This window comes from Entelurus aequoreus, linkage group LG16 (assembly GCF_033978785.1).
Source record: "Entelurus aequoreus isolate RoL-2023_Sb linkage group LG16, RoL_Eaeq_v1.1, whole genome shotgun sequence".
NCBI lineage: Eukaryota > Metazoa > Chordata > Actinopteri > Syngnathiformes > Syngnathidae > Entelurus > Entelurus aequoreus.
Genome location: NC_084746.1, coordinates 53,519,810 through 53,536,989, shown reverse-complemented (window position 1 = coordinate 53,536,989; position 17,180 = coordinate 53,519,810). Strand labels below are relative to the sequence as shown.

The 17,180-nt window shown below is 41.2% G+C and overlaps 2 protein-coding genes across 4 annotated transcripts in view; both read left to right on the top strand.

Moving 5' to 3' along the window:
* Positions 1-1,727, top strand: part of LOC133631419 (cytochrome b-c1 complex subunit 10-like) — a 3,047-nt gene extending 1,320 nt beyond the window's left edge. The window contains exons 3-4 of one of the 2 annotated variants that reach the window (XM_062023620.1): positions 1,137-1,179; positions 1,437-1,727. The gene's annotated coding sequence lies outside the window, so the exon portion shown is untranslated. The remainder of the gene's footprint in view (positions 1-1,136; positions 1,180-1,436) is intronic. The other variant, XM_062023621.1, reaches the window with a different exon arrangement.
* Positions 1,728-2,087: 360 nt separating this feature from the next.
* LOC133631418 (methyl-CpG-binding domain protein 3-like) lies at positions 2,088-15,964 on the top strand. Of its 2 annotated transcripts, XM_062023619.1 has the most exons (7): positions 2,088-2,297; positions 12,396-12,561; positions 13,633-13,770; positions 14,087-14,177; positions 14,261-14,438; positions 15,291-15,455; positions 15,531-15,964. In XM_062023619.1, the coding sequence occupies exons 1-6, from the start codon at positions 2,284-2,286 to the stop codon at positions 15,448-15,450; spliced, it is 747 nt and encodes a 248-aa protein (XP_061879603.1). In that variant the 5' UTR covers positions 2,088-2,283; the 3' UTR covers positions 15,451-15,455; positions 15,531-15,964. The 2 variants fall into 2 exon arrangements, with proteins under 2 accessions (XP_061879603.1, XP_061879602.1); XM_062023618.1 differs by having other exon boundaries at positions 15,291-15,964.
* The last annotated feature ends 1,216 nt before the right edge of the window (positions 15,965-17,180 follow it).

The following is a 17,180-nucleotide window of genomic DNA, read 5'->3' as shown; positions in this document are numbered from 1 at the left end:
AATGGAGACTGCAAAGAAGAAAGTTGTAGGTGGGATCGGTGTATTAGCGGCTGGCTGCAGCAACACAACCAGGAGGACAGAGATGGATAGCAGACGCGCTAGCCGTCGAACTCACCTTAACTTCCTCCGTCTCGCCGACCGCATCTGTGATCGGGTGATGTCCTTCGTCGCACTGTCGATCGCTGGAACGCAGGTAAGCATGGGTGTTGATGAGCAGATAAGGGCTGGCTGGCGTAGGTGGATAGCTAATGTTTTTAGCATAGCTCTCTGAGGTCCGGTTGCTAAGTTAGCTTCAATGGCGTCGTTAGCAACAACATTGTTAACCTTCGCCAGGCTGGAAAGCATTAACCGTGTATTTACATGTCCATGGTTTAATAGTATTGTTGATCTTCTGTCTATCCTTCCAGTCAGGGATTTATTTATTTTGTTTCTATCTGCAGTTAAGCACGATGCTATCACGTTAGCTCCGTAGCTAAAGTGTTTCGTCGATGTATTGTCGTGGAGATAAAAGTCACTGTGAATGTCCATTTCGCGTTCTCGACTCTCATTTTCAAGAGGATATAGTATCCCAGGTGGTTTAAAATACAAATCCGTGATCCACAATATTCGGTCAGACCGAAAAAAGATATGTCTTGCACTGCATTCTAGTCCTTCACTCTAACGTTCCTCATCCACGAATCTTTCATCCTCACTCAAATTAGTGGGATAATCGTCGCTTTCTCGGTCCGAATCGCTCGAGCTGCATTGAAAACAATAGGAAAATGTGAGGAGGCGATAAACTGACTACGTCACGCTACTTCCGCTACAGGCAAGGCTTTTTTTTATCAGATACCAAAAGTTGTGATCTTTATCGTCGATGTTCTCTACTAAATCTTTTCAGCAAAAATATGGCAATATCGCGAAATGATCAAGTATGACACATAGAATGGATCTGCTATCCCCGGTTAAATAAAAAAAATGTCATTTCAGAACGCCTTTAAAGACTTATAAAATGATAATGGAACAGTAATAAAAAGAGAAAAAAATTTATTTGACCATTGTGGTTGACTTTCACGCAGGAAAGGTGTTGCAATGATGTTTGGCATTTATCACCTTTTTGATCATGTCTTTCCTTTTTTTTGCTGCACTGCCATCAGAGGAGTCTGTCTTATGCTTGGAAGACAAAATAAAGAATAAAAGGTATTTTGTCCTCCTTCACTGTAGCTTTCTGCGACACTATTTACAGAACACACTGCTTAGGCCCACTAATCTTTGTCTCCCAACCACAAAGTATTGTGAAGTGAGGACCTCCTTTATTCTCCAGTATTTAAAAGCATTAGTAGACGCAACACTGCACTGTTGGCTTGTCACTGCAACCATTTCAATGACTTATTTCAAATATTAGTTTTATCAATATGGACGTGCGCATTTTCATCATTTTTGTGTTTTCCTGGCAGTTTGTTGGAGATGATGAACAAGGACTGCTGCCAACACTGTTTTGCACTCAACTCCAAGCCAACTGTCATTTTCATGCTGCTGCTGCAACCACATCACTTGGCATTCAATCTTTGATGGTTGGTCCAACTGAAAGAATATGAAAATAGAGACAATGCACAGACTTTTTAATAGCAGTTTGAGCTTCTTATTTTACTCATCAGTTTGTGATGTGCTGTCAGCCTCGTCTGATTTCAATGTTCAGCTCTGTACTTCAAGCAAAACTGTTTTTGAAGAGTAAAAAGTATGTCAAATACCTCATGTTGTGTGTCATTATTCCTGCTGCTCTTATACCTTTTAGGTGGTGTAATAGTTATAAAATACAACATTGCATTGTAAAATATGTTAATACTGCTTTATACTTATTTATACTTTTTTTTATTTTTAAAGTAAGGTCTGGAATCGATGTTGTTTTGCATATATATAATGAGGTTTTCTTAGCCATGTTTTCTTGACCTGGTGAATTATATATATATGTATGTATGTATATATATATATATATATATATATATATATATATATATATATATATATATATATATATATATATATATATATATATATATATATATATATATATGCCAGTCGTCACTGGCGCACTAGTTGACGTGAGTGTAGCGGATGTCTACAATGGAGGCGGTGAGGCGGTGGGCGGAGTGATCTTCACTCGTAAAGGTCGGGAGCGAGCAATGGTGATCGATAACAAATGTGAGGCTGGAAATTGATGAGAGAAAATAAAGGCTGCTAGTTGACCTTTCTTACTTTTGACGTGCGGGCTTCCAGTCCACGCGTGACGAGGACATTCGGACCATGGAGAGGAAAAGGTAGGACTCAGGAAAGTCAAAGTCGCGGGAGTTTTTAGAATGAAAGTTTGTTCAACAGGAAGGCGAATGCATGCGTCTTGTAGCTGGAAATGCAACAAATGTTTCCGTCTTGTAAGCACACGCCGCGTAAAAGTAGTCAATAGTTGCTTACAATAATAATAATAATAATAACATTCCTCAGCGGGAGGTCTGAGCTGCGATGTCGCTGCTAGCTTGATTAGCTAGCTAACTTTCATTGTTTACACACGCTTGACTTGTGCAAGGTGACAAAGTCTCAGTCTCATTCATGACACTTTTTTACATTCCACTCTTCTAACTTCTAACTTCACACTCATTAGCAGCTTTGCGTACTTCACTTTTATCTCATTCAGTTGTGTGGATATATCTTTTTTTCATGTGTGTGTGCGTCATCCACTTGACTTGCACCTATCGAGAAAAAGGCTATTTCACTAATATTTGACTTGCATATGAAGCTCACTTATTTATTAGTTTGTTACATTTCCACTTCACTAGCGTGTTACTTTAGCAACCATGTTCACTAGCGTGTTACATGCACTTTAGCAACCATGGCGATGCTTTCACTTGATGAACATTGTGTGGGCGGAGACATGTTTGATTGACATCTCTGCCGACCTGTCATAGCTTGAAGGCGGGACAACTGACACCGACTTAATGTTTGATTGACATCTCTGCCGACCTGTCATAGCTTGAAGGCGGGACAACTGACACCGACTTAATGTAAATACACTCACTGGCCACAACATTAGGTACACATAAACTCAAGCTTTATTAAAATCACTACCTTCAAAAGGTCAACTTGTGTGTTGATTTATTTTATTTTAATTGGGACCATGCACATTGATTGTTTTACATGGGCATATGTTAAATAGTAGACAAAGGATAATTTCCCTTTGTTTCATTGATTGATTGATTGATTGAGACTTTTATTAGTAGATTGCACAGTACAGTACATATTCCGTACAATTGACCACTAAATGGTAACACCCCAATAAGTTTTTCAACTTGTTTAAGTCGGGGTCCACTTAAATTAATTCATGATGCAGATATATACTATCATTTATACTATCATCATAATACAGTCATCACACAAGATAATCACATTGAATTATTTACATTATTTACAATCCGGGGGGGGGGGGGGTAGGTTTGGTTGTTATCATCAGTCATCAACAATTGAAAACAGAGAAATGGATATTGGAACAGTGTAGGTCTGACTTGTTAGGATATGTACAGCAAGTAGTGGACAGAGAGAGAGAGAGAGATCAGAAGGCATAAGAAAAAGTATCTGCATTTTATTGTTTACATTTGATTATTAGCAATCCGGGGAGGGTGTTAGTTTAGGGTTGTAGCTGCCTGGAGGTGAACTTTTATTGCGGTTTTGAAGGAGGATAGAGATGCCCTTTCTTTTATACCTGTTGGGAGTGCATTCCACATTGATGTGGCATAGAAAGAGAATGAGTTAAGACCTTTGTTAGTTCGGAATCTGGGTTTAACGTGGTTAGTGGAGTTCCCCCTGGTGTTGTGGTTATGGCGATCATTTACGTTAAGGAAGTAGTTTGACATGTACTTCGGTATCAGGGAGGTGTAGCGGATTTTATAGACTAGGCTCAGTGCAAGTTGTTTAACTCTGTCCTCCACCCTGAGCCAGCCCACTTTGGAGAAGTGGGTAGGAGTGAGGTGGGATCTGGGGTAGAGGTCTAGAAGTAATCTGACTAGCTTGTTCTGGGATGTTTGGAGTTTAGATTTGAGGGTTTTGGAGGTGCTAGGGTACCAGGAGGTGCATGCGTAATCGAAAAAGGGTTGAACGAGAGTTCCCGCCAGAGAGGAGATTCTATAGAAACATCTCGTTCGTTGGTTGACCTTTTTGATTATCTTGGTTGCCATTTCATCACAGGAAAGGTTAGCCTCTAGAATGGAACCTAGGTAGGTGACCTCATCTTTCCTGGTGATAACAATGTCACCCACTTTTAAAGTGAAGTCATTGACTTTCTTAAGTTTGATGTGGGACTCAAACAGGATGGATTCTGTTTTACCCAAGTGTATGGATAGCTTGTTGTCAGCGAGCCAGGTGCAAGTTCTACACAGCTCAGCACTGAGGATTTTCTCCACCTGTGACTTGTCCTTGTCTGATACCAGCAAGGCCGAGTCATCCACAAACAAGAACAATTTACAGTCGCATGCTGATGACATGTTTATGTATATTAGGAACAGTAAAAGTCCCAATATACTGCCTTGGGGGACTCCACAGCTCACTGAGAGGGGGGGGGGACACAGTGCCGTTCACCTCTACCACCTGTTCCCTCCCCTCCAAGTAAGATTGCATCCAGCTCCAAGAGGTTTTGTTAAATCCGATTGCTCTGAGCTTATCTATGTTGTGCCAAAATAAGCGTACAAGGGGTACATTGAAGGGGAACGGCACGTTTTGGTGATTTTTGCCTGTCATTCACATTTAAAAAAAGTCAACGTGTTTTTCTTTTATTGATGCATTCAAACTCCTAAATAAATGCGAGCAAAATTCCGCTTACAATGAAGCCCATGGGAATTCTGCCTATAAAGCGCTTAACCTATCAAGGTTTTATATGCAAACTGTAAGTAATGTAGTAACGGGCACATTTTGTAGTATTTATGTATTTTGTTCAATTTAACATATGCATCAGTTGATTGGCAACACTAAATGGTCCCTAGTGTGCGGATGTTGTCTGTCAATCAATCAATCAATCAATCAATGTTTATTTATATAGCCCTAAATCACAAGTGTCTCAAAGGGCTGTACAAGCCACAAGGACATCCTCGGTACAGAGCCCACATGTCTATCTGTGTTGGCCCTGTGATGAGGTGGCGACTTGTCCAGGGTGTACCCCGCCTTCTGCCCGAATGCAGCTGAGATAGGCTCCAGCACCCCCAGTGACCCCGAACGGGACAAGCAGTAGAAAATGGATGGATCACAACGTTCGCTTTTTCCTTCGACAACGTCACTGATTGCTATTTACTGCAAACAAGAGAGCCAAAAAACATAATAAAACGTCACTTACTGTACAATGTCTGCTCTCACTGGGATGTCGACTGTTAGGATGTTCATTAATATAGTCCGTTTAAATGAAGAATGACTCATCATCCTCACAAAGAAAAAAGAGGGCTACAACAATCTTTGTAGCCTTCTCCGTGTCTAAGTGGGCTGTCAGTCCTTCTTCACACTGCAGGTCAATTCCAATTTCTATGTGAGCTGTATCAGATTATTTCATGTCCGTGTCAAAGATGCAATTCCAAATGTTTCATATCCAACCCGAACCTCTTTTGAATGTGGATATAAATGGGATATACTGTATATGCCACGCGTCCTCAAAGTGAACGCCACTGCGCTCAGGTCGCATTCATCCGACCACAACATCATTAAAAAGCGATAAGCGTCATTATTCACAAAAATAGACAGTTATAAAATACAAAGTTGACAGCAACGCAGAAAAAAGGTGAAAATGGTATGTCTTAGGAACTTCCATGGAAGTTCCAGCACTCCTGTCTCCTGACTGCTCGCCCACAGACACACTCTTCATCAGACATGGAAGCTAAACATCCTGTAAACTGCCAGAGCCAAAACCTCCTAATCTTCTACACGCAATAATTGAGTTAGCTTGCACAAAATCTCTGAAATTGCAACAAACGGGGACGGTGTGGCGCGGTTGGGAGAGTGGCCGTGTCAGCAAACTGAGGGTTCCTGGTTCGATCCCCAGCTTCTACCAACCTAGTCACGTCCATTGTGTCCTTGAGCAAGACACTTCACCCTTGCTCCTGATGGGTGGTGGTTAGGGCCTTGCATGGCAGCTCCCGCCATCAGTGTATGAATGTGTGTGTGTGAATGGGTGAATGTGGAAATAGTGTCAAAGCGCTTTGAGTACCTCGAAGGTAGAAAAGCTATACAAGTATAACCCATTTACCAAATGAAGCAGTTATGGAGACCAACTGCAGTCTGTATGCGGGTCAGATTGTATTCACATTAGAAATCTTTTTTTTTTTTGTAATGTGAACAACCACTAAATAGATTTTTGTTTAAAATCTGAAATGGACATCCGACCCTGCAGTGTGAACGTAGGCAAAGTGTACCAACTTCTACCTCCACCTAATTTTACTGTCAAGGTGAGAGGCATCATTTGTCATCTAGAAGCAATGATGTCAATACAGCAGCAAAGGAATTTACCTGGCTGTGACAATGTTAGCGCTTATGATAACAAAATCCCTCATTCTTGGTTAATATTCAGGTCAGGAAATGTAAACACACCATTGTTGGCGCTGTTTGGAAGGTTATTTATTGGCTTTTATGGTCGGAATAGACGCAATAACCTCAAGGCTCTGTTGTAAGGGGACTTTTATTTGTGTTTATTTACGAGCTGGAATGCATGTTTAAAAAAGACATGTTTTTGTCTCTCATAAGGATTGAGAATCACAGGCAAAATTCCCCAAAAAGTGCAGTTCACCTTTAAACTTTAAAATATACTGAACAAAAATATAAACACAACACTTGTTTTTGCTCCCATTTTTCATTACTGAACTCAAAGATGTAAATCTTTTACTATATCCACAAAAGACCTATTCCTCTCATATATTGTCTAAATCTGTGTTAGTGAGCATTTTTTCCTTGCCAAAGTAATCCACAGGTGTGGCATGTCAAGATGCTGATTAAACAGCAGGATTATTGCACAGGTGTGCCTTAGACTGCCACAATAAAAGGCCACTCTGAAATGTGCAGTTTTGCTTTATTGGGGGTCTGTGGAATGTTGGTCCTCTCCTCTTCAATGTCTGCAAAGTTGCTGGATATTGGCAGGAACTACAACACGCCCATCCACAGCATCCTGAGTATGCTGGCCATGCAAGAACTGGGATGTTTTCAGCTTCCTGGAATTGTGTATGGATCCTTGCAACATGGGGCCGTGCATAGTCATGCTGCGACATGAGGTGATGGTCTCAGGTGAATGGCACAACAACGGGCCTCAGGATCTCCTCACGGTATCCCTGTGCTTTCAAAATGCCATCAATAAAATACACTTCTTGTCCATAACCTACGCCTGCCATACCATAACCACCATGGGCCACTCCTTTCACAACATTGACATCAACAATGAGGCCACACCCTGTCGGTCATCTGCCCGTGAAGAGAACACCAGACGCCATGGACCGTGAGCATTTGCCCACTCAAGTCAGTTAGGACGAAAAACTGCAGTCAGGTGGAGACCCCCATGAGGACGACCAGCATGCAGACCAGCTTCCCTAAGACGCTTTCTCACAGTTTGTGCAAAAATGATTTGGTTATTCAAACCCATTCTTGCAGCAGATGGCTGGTCTCACCTGCTGGATGTGGAAGTCCTGGGCAGGTGTGGTTACGCGTGGTCTGCGGTTGTGAGGCCAGTTGGATGTACTGCCAAATGCTCTGAAACATCTTTTGGAGATGGCTTTTGGTAGAGAAATGAACATTCAATTCACGGCCAACAGCTGGGATGGACATTCCTGCAGTCAGCATGCCAACTGCACGCTCCCTCAAAACCTGCAACATCTGTGGCATTGTGCTGCGTGATAAAACTGCACATTTCAGAGTGGGCAGTCTAAGGCACACCTGTGCAATATTCATGCTGCTTTAATGATATGCCACACATGTGAGGTGGGATGGATTATCCTGGCAAAGAAGAAATGCTCACTAACACAGATTTAGACACATTTGTGAACAATATTTGAGGGTAATAGGTCTTTAGTAAAAGTTGAACTGGTGAAAAATGGGAGCAAAAACCAAAGTGTTTATATTTTTGTTCAGTGTTAATATATAAGGCTGAGGAACAACAACAACAACAACAAATACAGGGCTGGGATTTAGGATATTAACAGGCAAAGTCGATGATCTTGGTCTAAATATATTTTTGCATCCTCAGGTGAAAAGACTGAATATAATAATACCACCTCACCTGTTTGTTTTGTATCGTACTGAAAAGTTTTTCTAATACCTTGAACCTCTTGTGAAGGTAACTATGGTAGCGAATGTCTAGTTACGCACCACGGCTAACTCCAACCACAATAATAAAGATAGTTACATAAATGCCTTATTGAAATGAGGGTTGAGGATATAAATGACATAGATTTGGCCAACAATATAAGATGATAATGCATGTTGAATACAAATTGGACGGCGACATCTTCAGTACAACGTGGCGTCTTCTACAGCGGCAAACTAATCCTCGCCTCCGTGGCGGAAAATAAAGTAAGTTTGTTAGAAAGAGGACGAAGAACAGCTAACCATGCTGCACTACACAAGAAGCCATGCTAACAGCTAGAGGTGGGGGAAATCATCCATTTTTACATCACTCACAATTCGGACATGGAAGATTATAAAATGTATTAGTAAACGTCAATAATCTATGTATTTATTGTAAATAAGTAATGCAGAGCCTTTCTAAAATGTGTCTGACTGCAGCGAGACACATCACCAGCTCCTTTATTATTGTTTAATATAACATCATCAATGTAATGAGAATTAATTGAACTGTTTCTTATTACAAATGCACTGTTTTTAAATGTTGCAAGTGATAAACGTTTATTTAGTGAAACAAAAATACATTTAAAACTGATGTTTCTACTATAACAAAATCATTTGTTAACAAATTCAGGAAATAAGTCCCTGGACTTAGGAGGGATGATTTAAATCAGAGCTAATAGTAGTTTGTGTTTACATTTAGTTATTTTGCACTATTGAATTGATTTAGCTCAAAATAGTGTCTGTAATAAAAGGGAGTAAGAAAATAATGTTAATAGATATCATTACACCACCATACTGTGTTTTGTCTTATTATAATTGTCATTTAAAAATGTAATCTGAATGATTTACAAAATGTAAAATATCAGTATGAGCATTGCTATGACCAATACTAACTACCTGGTTACCCACATTTGTAGTATTACCCACACTAACCAATGAGGAGAAGAGTAGATAGGACCATGTTACAACAGAAAGTAAACAGCTATTGACGGTAAATTGACAAGTTGATTAATAGTAGTTTTGAGAAAACAATACACAAGTCGGCAACTAAATTGGGAGCTTTTGTAACCCATGTTGATGGTTCTATTATTAGAAAACCCAAAACCAGTGAATGGTAAATAAAAACAATGATTTGCAAATCCTTTACAACTTATATTCAATTGAATAGACTGCAAAGACAAGATATTTAATGTTCAAACTGAGAAATGTAAACAATGTTTTGCCAATAAGCATGAACTTAGAATTTAATGGCAGCAACATGTTGCAAAAATGTTTTCACAAGGGTATTTTTGCCACTGTGTTACATGGCCCTTCCTTTTAACAACTATGTTTGAAGCTTTTCAGGTGGAATTCTTTCCCATTCTTGCTTGATGTACAGCTTAAGTTGTTCAACAGTCTCCCTTCTCATATTTTAGCCTTCACACATTTTCAATGTCTGGACTACAGGCAGGCCAGTCTAGTACCCACACTCTTTTACTATGAAGCCACGCTGTTGTAACACGTGGCTTGGCATTGTCTAGCTGAAATAAGCAGGGGCGTCCATGGTAACGTTGCTTGGATGGCAACATATGTTGCTCCAAAAGCTGTATGTACCTTTCAGCATTAATGGTGCCTTCACAGATGTGTAAGTTACCCATGTCTTGGCCACTAATACACCCCCATACCATCACACATGCTGCCTTTTACACTTTCACCCTAGAACAGTCCGCATGGTTCTTTTCCTCTTTGGTCCACAGTTTCCAAAAACAATTTGAAATGTGGACTTGTCAGACCACGGAACACTTTTCCACTTTGCATCAGTCCATCTTAGATGAGCTCAGGCCCAGCAAAGCATTTCTGGGTGTTGTTGATAAATGGCTTTGGCTTTGCATAGTAGAGTTTTAACTTGCACTTACAAATGTAGCGATTCTCTGAACCTTTTGATGCTATTACAGAGCGTAGATGGTGAAATCCCTAAAATGTTGTTCTTAAACTGTTGGACAATTTGCTTAGGCATTTGTTGACAAAGTGGTGACCCTCGCCCCGTCCTTGTTTGTGAATGACTGAGCATTTCATGGAAGCTGCTTTTATACCCAATCATGGCACCCACCTGTTCCCAATTAGCCTGTTCACCTGTGGGATGTTCCAAATAAGTCTTTGATGAGCATTCCTCAACTTTCTCAGTCTTTTTTGCCACTTGTGCCAGCTTTTTAAAAAACATGTTACAGGCATCAAATTCCAAATGAGCTAATATTTGCAAAAAACAGCAAAGTTTCTCAGTGTGAACATGAAATATCTTGTCTTTGCAGTCTATTCAATTGAATATAAGTTGAAAAGGATTTGCTAATCATTGTTTTTATTTACCATTTACACAACCTGACAACTTCACTGCTTTTGGGGTTTGTATATACAGGACTGTCTCAGAAAATTAGAATATTGTGACAAAGTCCTTTATTTTCTGTAATGCAACTAAAACATGGAAATGTCATACATTCTGGATTCATTACACATCAACTGAAATATTGCAAGCCTTTTATTATTTTAATATTGCTGATTATGGCATACAGCTTAAGAAAACTCAAAAATCCCATCTCAAAAAATTAGAATATTTCCTCAGACCAAGTAAAAAATAAAGATTTATAACAGCAAAACAAAATCAAACATTTGAAAATGTCAATGAATGCACTCAGTACTTGGTTGGGAATTCTTTTGCACGGATGACTGCATCAATGCGGCGTGGCATGGAGGCAATCAGCCTGTGGCATTGCTGAGGTGTTATGGATGCTTCAATAGCGGCCTTTAGCTCATTTGCATTATTGTCTTTCAGCTTCTTCTTCACAATACCCCACACATTCTCTATGGGGTTCAGGTCAGGGGAGTTGGCAGGCCAATGGAGGACAGTAATGCCATGGTCAGTACACCACTTACTGCTGGTTTTGGCACTGCTGGATCATGCTGGAAAATGAAATCATCATCTCCATAGAGCTTTTCAACAGATGGAAGCATGTAGTGCTGTAAAATGTCTTGGTACACAGCTGCATTGACTCTGGACTTGATGAAACACAGTGGACCAACACCAGCAGCTGACATGGCTCCCCAAACCATTGCTGACTGTGGGAACTTCACACTGGATTTCAAGCAACTTGGATTTTGCTCCTCTCCAGCCTTCCTCCAGACTCTAGCGCCTTGGCTTCCAAATGAAATACAAAACTTGCTTTCATCTGAAAACAGGATTCTGGACCACACAGCAACTGTTCAGTGCTTCTTTTTCATAACCCAAGTCAGACGCTTCTTCCGTTGTCTTGAGTTCAGGAGTGGCTTGGCCATGGGAATACGGCTACATGCTTCCATCTGTTGAAAAGCTCTATGGAGATGATGATTTTATTTTCCAGCATGATCCAGCAGTGCCAAAACCAGCAGTAACTGGTGTACTGACCATGGCATTACTGTCCTCCATTGGCCTGCTAACTCCCCTGACCTGAACCCCATAGAGAATTTGTGGGGTATTGTGAAGAAGAAGCTGAAAGACAATAATGCAAATGAGCTAAAGGCCGCTATTGAAGCATCCTGGGCATCCATAACACCTCAGCAATGCCACAGGCTGATTGCCTCCATGCCACGCCGCATTGATGCAGTAATCCGTGCAAAAGGATTCCCAAACAAGTACTGAGTGCATTCATTGACATTTTCAAATGTTTGATTTTGTTTTGCTGTTATAAATCTTTATTTTTTACTTGGTATGAGGAAATATTCTAATTTTTTGAGATAGGATTTTTGAGTTTTCTTAAGCTGTATGCCATAATCAGCAATATTAAAATAATAAAAGGCTTGCAATATTTCCGTTGATGTGTAATGAATCCAGAATGTATGACATTTTCATGTTTTTAGTTGCATTACAGAAATAAAGACTTTATCACAATGTTCTAATTTTCTGAGACAGTCCTGTATATATGACAACTCTATTGTGATACAGATTTTAGGCCATATTGCACAATCCTAATTGGCTGTCAGTAAAAAGTGAGCATCACAATGTCTGTCCATGATGAACATGATGTTATGTCTACTCTTGTGTGTTTCCCCTCCAGCGTACATGTCAGGCGTGTCCTGGGTAAACCACAGACGCTGCGAGGTCCAGCCAACAACTTTCACACGGAGGAGGCCAGCCAGGCTCGGCCTGCACATTTGCTTCTTACTAAAGTTCAACGGAATGGCCACAAGCACGCTCATGACAATGTCAGCCATCAAATCAGGGTGAGATAGTCTTTTTCAACAATGACCTGACCATCCACAAGAATATTCTGAGCTGAAGGTACAAATAAGAGTTACAACATGACTATAAACTTCCTGATGATCATTGTTGCATGATGATTGTAACTACATCATCATACTCTTCATCTTTTGTCATAGAGAGACAAGCACAAGTTGCATTTAAAGACAAATGTTGCTTGAAAGCAGCATTTTTTCTTTTCATAAATAAAAGCATTGGCAAGTTTACTTAAAACATGTCTCACACTGCACTCGTTTATTGTTTTACCACAGGAAATACATTAGAATAGCTGTTTTGACACTCTGTTGGCAAAAGTATTTCTCATAGTTCGCATTGTGTACATGCTGGTTGTTGTTTAGTATGTCTCCACTACATTTCATCTTAAAATATCATTTTAGAGCACCTTTTGTTGTGATCATCCATAGCAGCGGTCGCAGGTGGGTTTTTTTAATGGTAACAAATGACTCAGCTGTTGCTTACTAATTGATTGCCAAATAAAAAAGACAAACATCTGACTAAAATGAGACAGTTTATGAAACATTACAAGCAAATTGTAGAAGAAGAATTGAAGCAGAGCGTTATCATTATGGAGCAAGTAAGCACTGCTTCTTTCTACTCCCTTTCAACATTGAACTATTTGAATATGATCCAACTTTCCTTGAATATGAACCTATGGATGACCGTGGACTGCACACACTATGTTCATGTTGACATGGGATTCATATAACATGAACATTTATGTCATGAATTAGAAAAATGACTAGTTCTTTTCAGCCTTCATTTAATTGGTTGGGATTGTTGAGGATGTGTAAAGGTAGATGCTGCTTCAATTCCCAACTAACTAGCCATTAGCCATTGACCCAAGCCTGGATATAAAGGAGCATAAAAAGTAAGCCAAGTTAAACATGCTATTGACCCGCGGTGGTGACCCTTTTTTCCCCGGAGAAAGCTGAAAGAGCAAAAGAGGTGGTGTAGTTAAGATGGATATTTCAGTTGACCTTGTTGGTCACCAAAAATGGTTATATTTCTGTGGTTGTCATGTTTTCTTTGAAAAGGCCAAGCCAGACTTGAACACAACGCTGCCAGTTCGACAGACCGCATCAATCTTCAAGCAGCCAGTGACCAAAGTAACAAATCACCCCAGCAACAAAGTGAAGACAGACCCCCAGAGGGCCGTGGACCAACCAAAACAGGTCAGTAACATTGGCCTTTACATTTCATTCAATCATGCATTTATCCTGCTGGATTTTCAGCTTTGTTTTGCTCCTGTTTGTTAGAATAAAATGTTGATAGAAGGAGTTAATTGTTTTACTTCATCAATTGGAATCATCAAGCCCAGAATGGCAGAGAAGTTGCAAGTAGATGTAAACATGCTGAATAGACTTTTACACACGTCATTCTGTCACACCTGGAATCCATATTAAATACACAAATAGCTGTCGGCTATGAATATAAATAGAAGAATGGTGATATAGACAACTCTTTGGTTTTATGTTTGCAATTCTTCAGTTGTTCTGGGAGAGGAAGCTGAGCGGGTTAAGTGCTTTTGACATTGCTGACGAGCTGGTGAAAACCATGGATCTTCCCAAAGGCCTGCAAGGTTAAGAGACGAGAAAAAAAAAGCTCACCTTGATGCGTTTCCCAGCCCAGCTTGATCTCATCTTGCCACCTCGTCCTGCTCAGGTGTGGGGCCTGCCAGCTCTGACAAAACCCTGCTGTCCGCCATCGCCAGCGCCCTGCACACCAGCCCCGCCCCCGTCACGGGCCAGCTCACGGCGGCCGTGGAGAAAAACCCCGGAGTGTGGCTTAACACGGCGCAGCCGCTCTGCAAGGCCTTTATGGTGACAGACGAAGACATCAGGTGACGTACACACACACTAGATGTCCTATAAACTATATTTGAGGCTAATATGGGAACCCTTGTACTCATGTCAATCCCATTGCTGACCAAACAATGAAGACTTTGAGCTAGATCTATGCATGCAACTAGGTGACAGAAGATTCATGTATTCATTCATCAAATGATATTTATCAAAGGCATGTTTAGAAGTCCCACATGAGCAAATAGCGAAGCAATGGTAAATGCTCTGATATATGATACCCAAAGCATTATACATCACATTTACAGCTGCCATGGAGGGCGCTAACCACCACCCATCAGGAGTGTCTTGCTCAAGGACACAACGGCTGTGGCTAGGATGTTGGAAGCTGGAATCAAACCTTTCTGTCATGGCAGATAGAGCCGCGTATGGCATTAGACTTTAGAGCAGGGGTGGCTGGCTTTGGCTGTCAAATGTAATGTGTTACAAGCATTATGTATAAACACCATTTATTTTGCTCTTTCATCTTAATTATACGCTCAGTGATCAGGTCAATGCATACCTCAGTACAAAGACAAGCAAGAAAACTACACATTTCACTTCAAAATACATCCAGGCCAGACTTAGGATAAAAGCAAGGTTGTTTTGCAAAAATAGTAGAAGAAACATGTTTTTAAGGCAGTGGCTTCTAGTATTTCCACAACACTGGCAGAGTAGGTTGTCAACAAAAGTAAATACTGTATCTTTTTATCAAATTGAGAAATATGAACATGGCCTCGTGCAACCCTTGATTTTCTTTGTGGAAGAAGTTTGGACAAGCTTGCAAGCTGGAGCCTACCCTTGCATTTTCCATGTTTGTTATTAAAGGTGTCTTCTTCTTCTGTGTCCTTCAGGAAGCAGGAGGACCTGGTGCACAGTGTGAGGAGGCGGCTGGAGGAAGCCCTCATGGCGGATATGTTGGCTCATGTAGAAGACGCCGCTGTGGAAACGCCCGCCAGCTCGCAAGAGGAGGAGGGGAAGGAGGCTGAGCGGGTGGAAAAGGAGGGGTCATAGCCAAGGTACACAACTTATCATTTACCACAACTCAAGTCATCAATAATCCTGGGGTTTTTTCCCATCTCCCTCCCTTCAAGTGAAATACAACTTCAACGTGGGGGTACTGGCTTTGTTCTAAGACTAAATGATGATTTCTATACGAGCGAAAAGGTGCTTCACGTTTATTTGAGCTTTTACCTTCATCAGCGTTTAGCAAATGTGAATGGTGCTAATAATACAGCTGCTAAATACAAACGTATGAAGGGTAAATGATGGTTGTAAATGTTTGTCGCTTTGTGTAAACAACACTTCTGTTTCCATTGGAGTATAATCCAATGTTTTATGCTGAGAAGTATAGGAAAGGTTGCAGAATGTCTCTTTGTGTGCTGAGAGAGACTTCATAGTTGCTTTTCACTTCTTTTTGTTTTCAATAACTTCTCTTTTAGGTCATGTTTTGTATTGACAACAAACCCAACACTGATACTTAACTACTGTATATGTTCCAATATTGTTAAATAAATGCATTGTTTGATGTCATTTGTTGTTTTTTGCATCTCAAGGTTGTGCATTTTAAACCACACGACGGTGTTGCTGTTTGCTTTATTTTCAACATTCCTAACAAAGTCCCATTAAAGAGCTTAACCTTTAACTGCACCATTACAATATTTCTCATCGTTTCTGACAAAAACATTGTGTAATGCCCATCCATCCATCCATTTTCTACCGCTTGTCCTGTTTGGGGTCGCGGGGGGTGTTGGAGCCTATCTCAGCTGCATTGGGGCGGAAGGCGGGGTACACCCTGGACAAGTCGCCACCTCATCACAAGACCAACACCGATGTACAACATTCACACACTAGGGACCATTTAGTGTTGCCAATCAGCCTATCCCCAGGTGCATGTCTTTAGAGGTGGGAGGGGCCTATCCCCAGGTGCATGTCTTTGGAGGTGGGAGGGGCCTATCCCCAGGTGCATGTCTTTGGAGGTGGGAGGGGCCTATCCCCAGGTGCATGTCTTTAGAGGTGGGAGGGGCCTATCCCCAGGTGCATGTCTTTGGAGGTGGGAGGGGCCTATCCCCAGGTGCATGTCTTTGGAGGTGGGAGGGGCCTATCCCCAGGTGCATGTCTTTGGAGGTGGGAGGGGCCTATCCCCAGGTGCATGTCTTTAGAGGTGGGAGGGGCCTATCCCCAGGTGCATGTCTTTGGAGGTGGGAGGAACCCGGAGAGAACCCACGCAGTCACGGGGAGAACATGCAAACTCCACACAGAAAGATCCCGAGCGCAGGATCGAACCCAGGACCTTCGTATTGTGAGGCAGACGCACTAACCCCTTTACCACCATGCTGCCCCATTGTGTAATGAACGCAGACTATTTAATTATTAGCACCTTGTGCATATAAAGAATATATGGAGCAAAAAATATGTCATTGTAAATTATTTGATGTTCCATCAATGCTGGTTGTGATAAAGACAAAAGCAATGTGTTAGCATAAAGGCTATAATCAATAAGATCACATGATTTCTGCCTCTGTGTGTTGTTGTGTGTCATGTCTCCAGAGTGTTTGCAGCGCATGTTGTGTGTCATGTCTGCAGAGTGTTTGCAGCGCATGTTGTGTGTCATGTCTGCAGAGTGTTTGCAGCGCATGTTGTGTGTCATGTCTGCAGAGTGTTTGCAGCGCATGTTGTGTGTCATGTCTGCAGAGTGTTTGCAGCGCATGAGAAGCAGAAGTGAATGATGGCAAGGACAGCAG

Excerpts from the sequence above, each read along its gene's own strand:
- LOC133631418 (XM_062023619.1), top strand. Across the intron at positions 12,562-13,632 it reads ATGTCAGCCATCAAATCAGG|GCCAAGCCAGACTTGAACAC; the intron begins GTGAGATAGTCT and ends TTCTTTGAAAAG. Across the intron at positions 14,178-14,260 it reads TCTTCCCAAAGGCCTGCAAG|GTGTGGGGCCTGCCAGCTCT; the intron begins GTTAAGAGACGA and ends CGTCCTGCTCAG.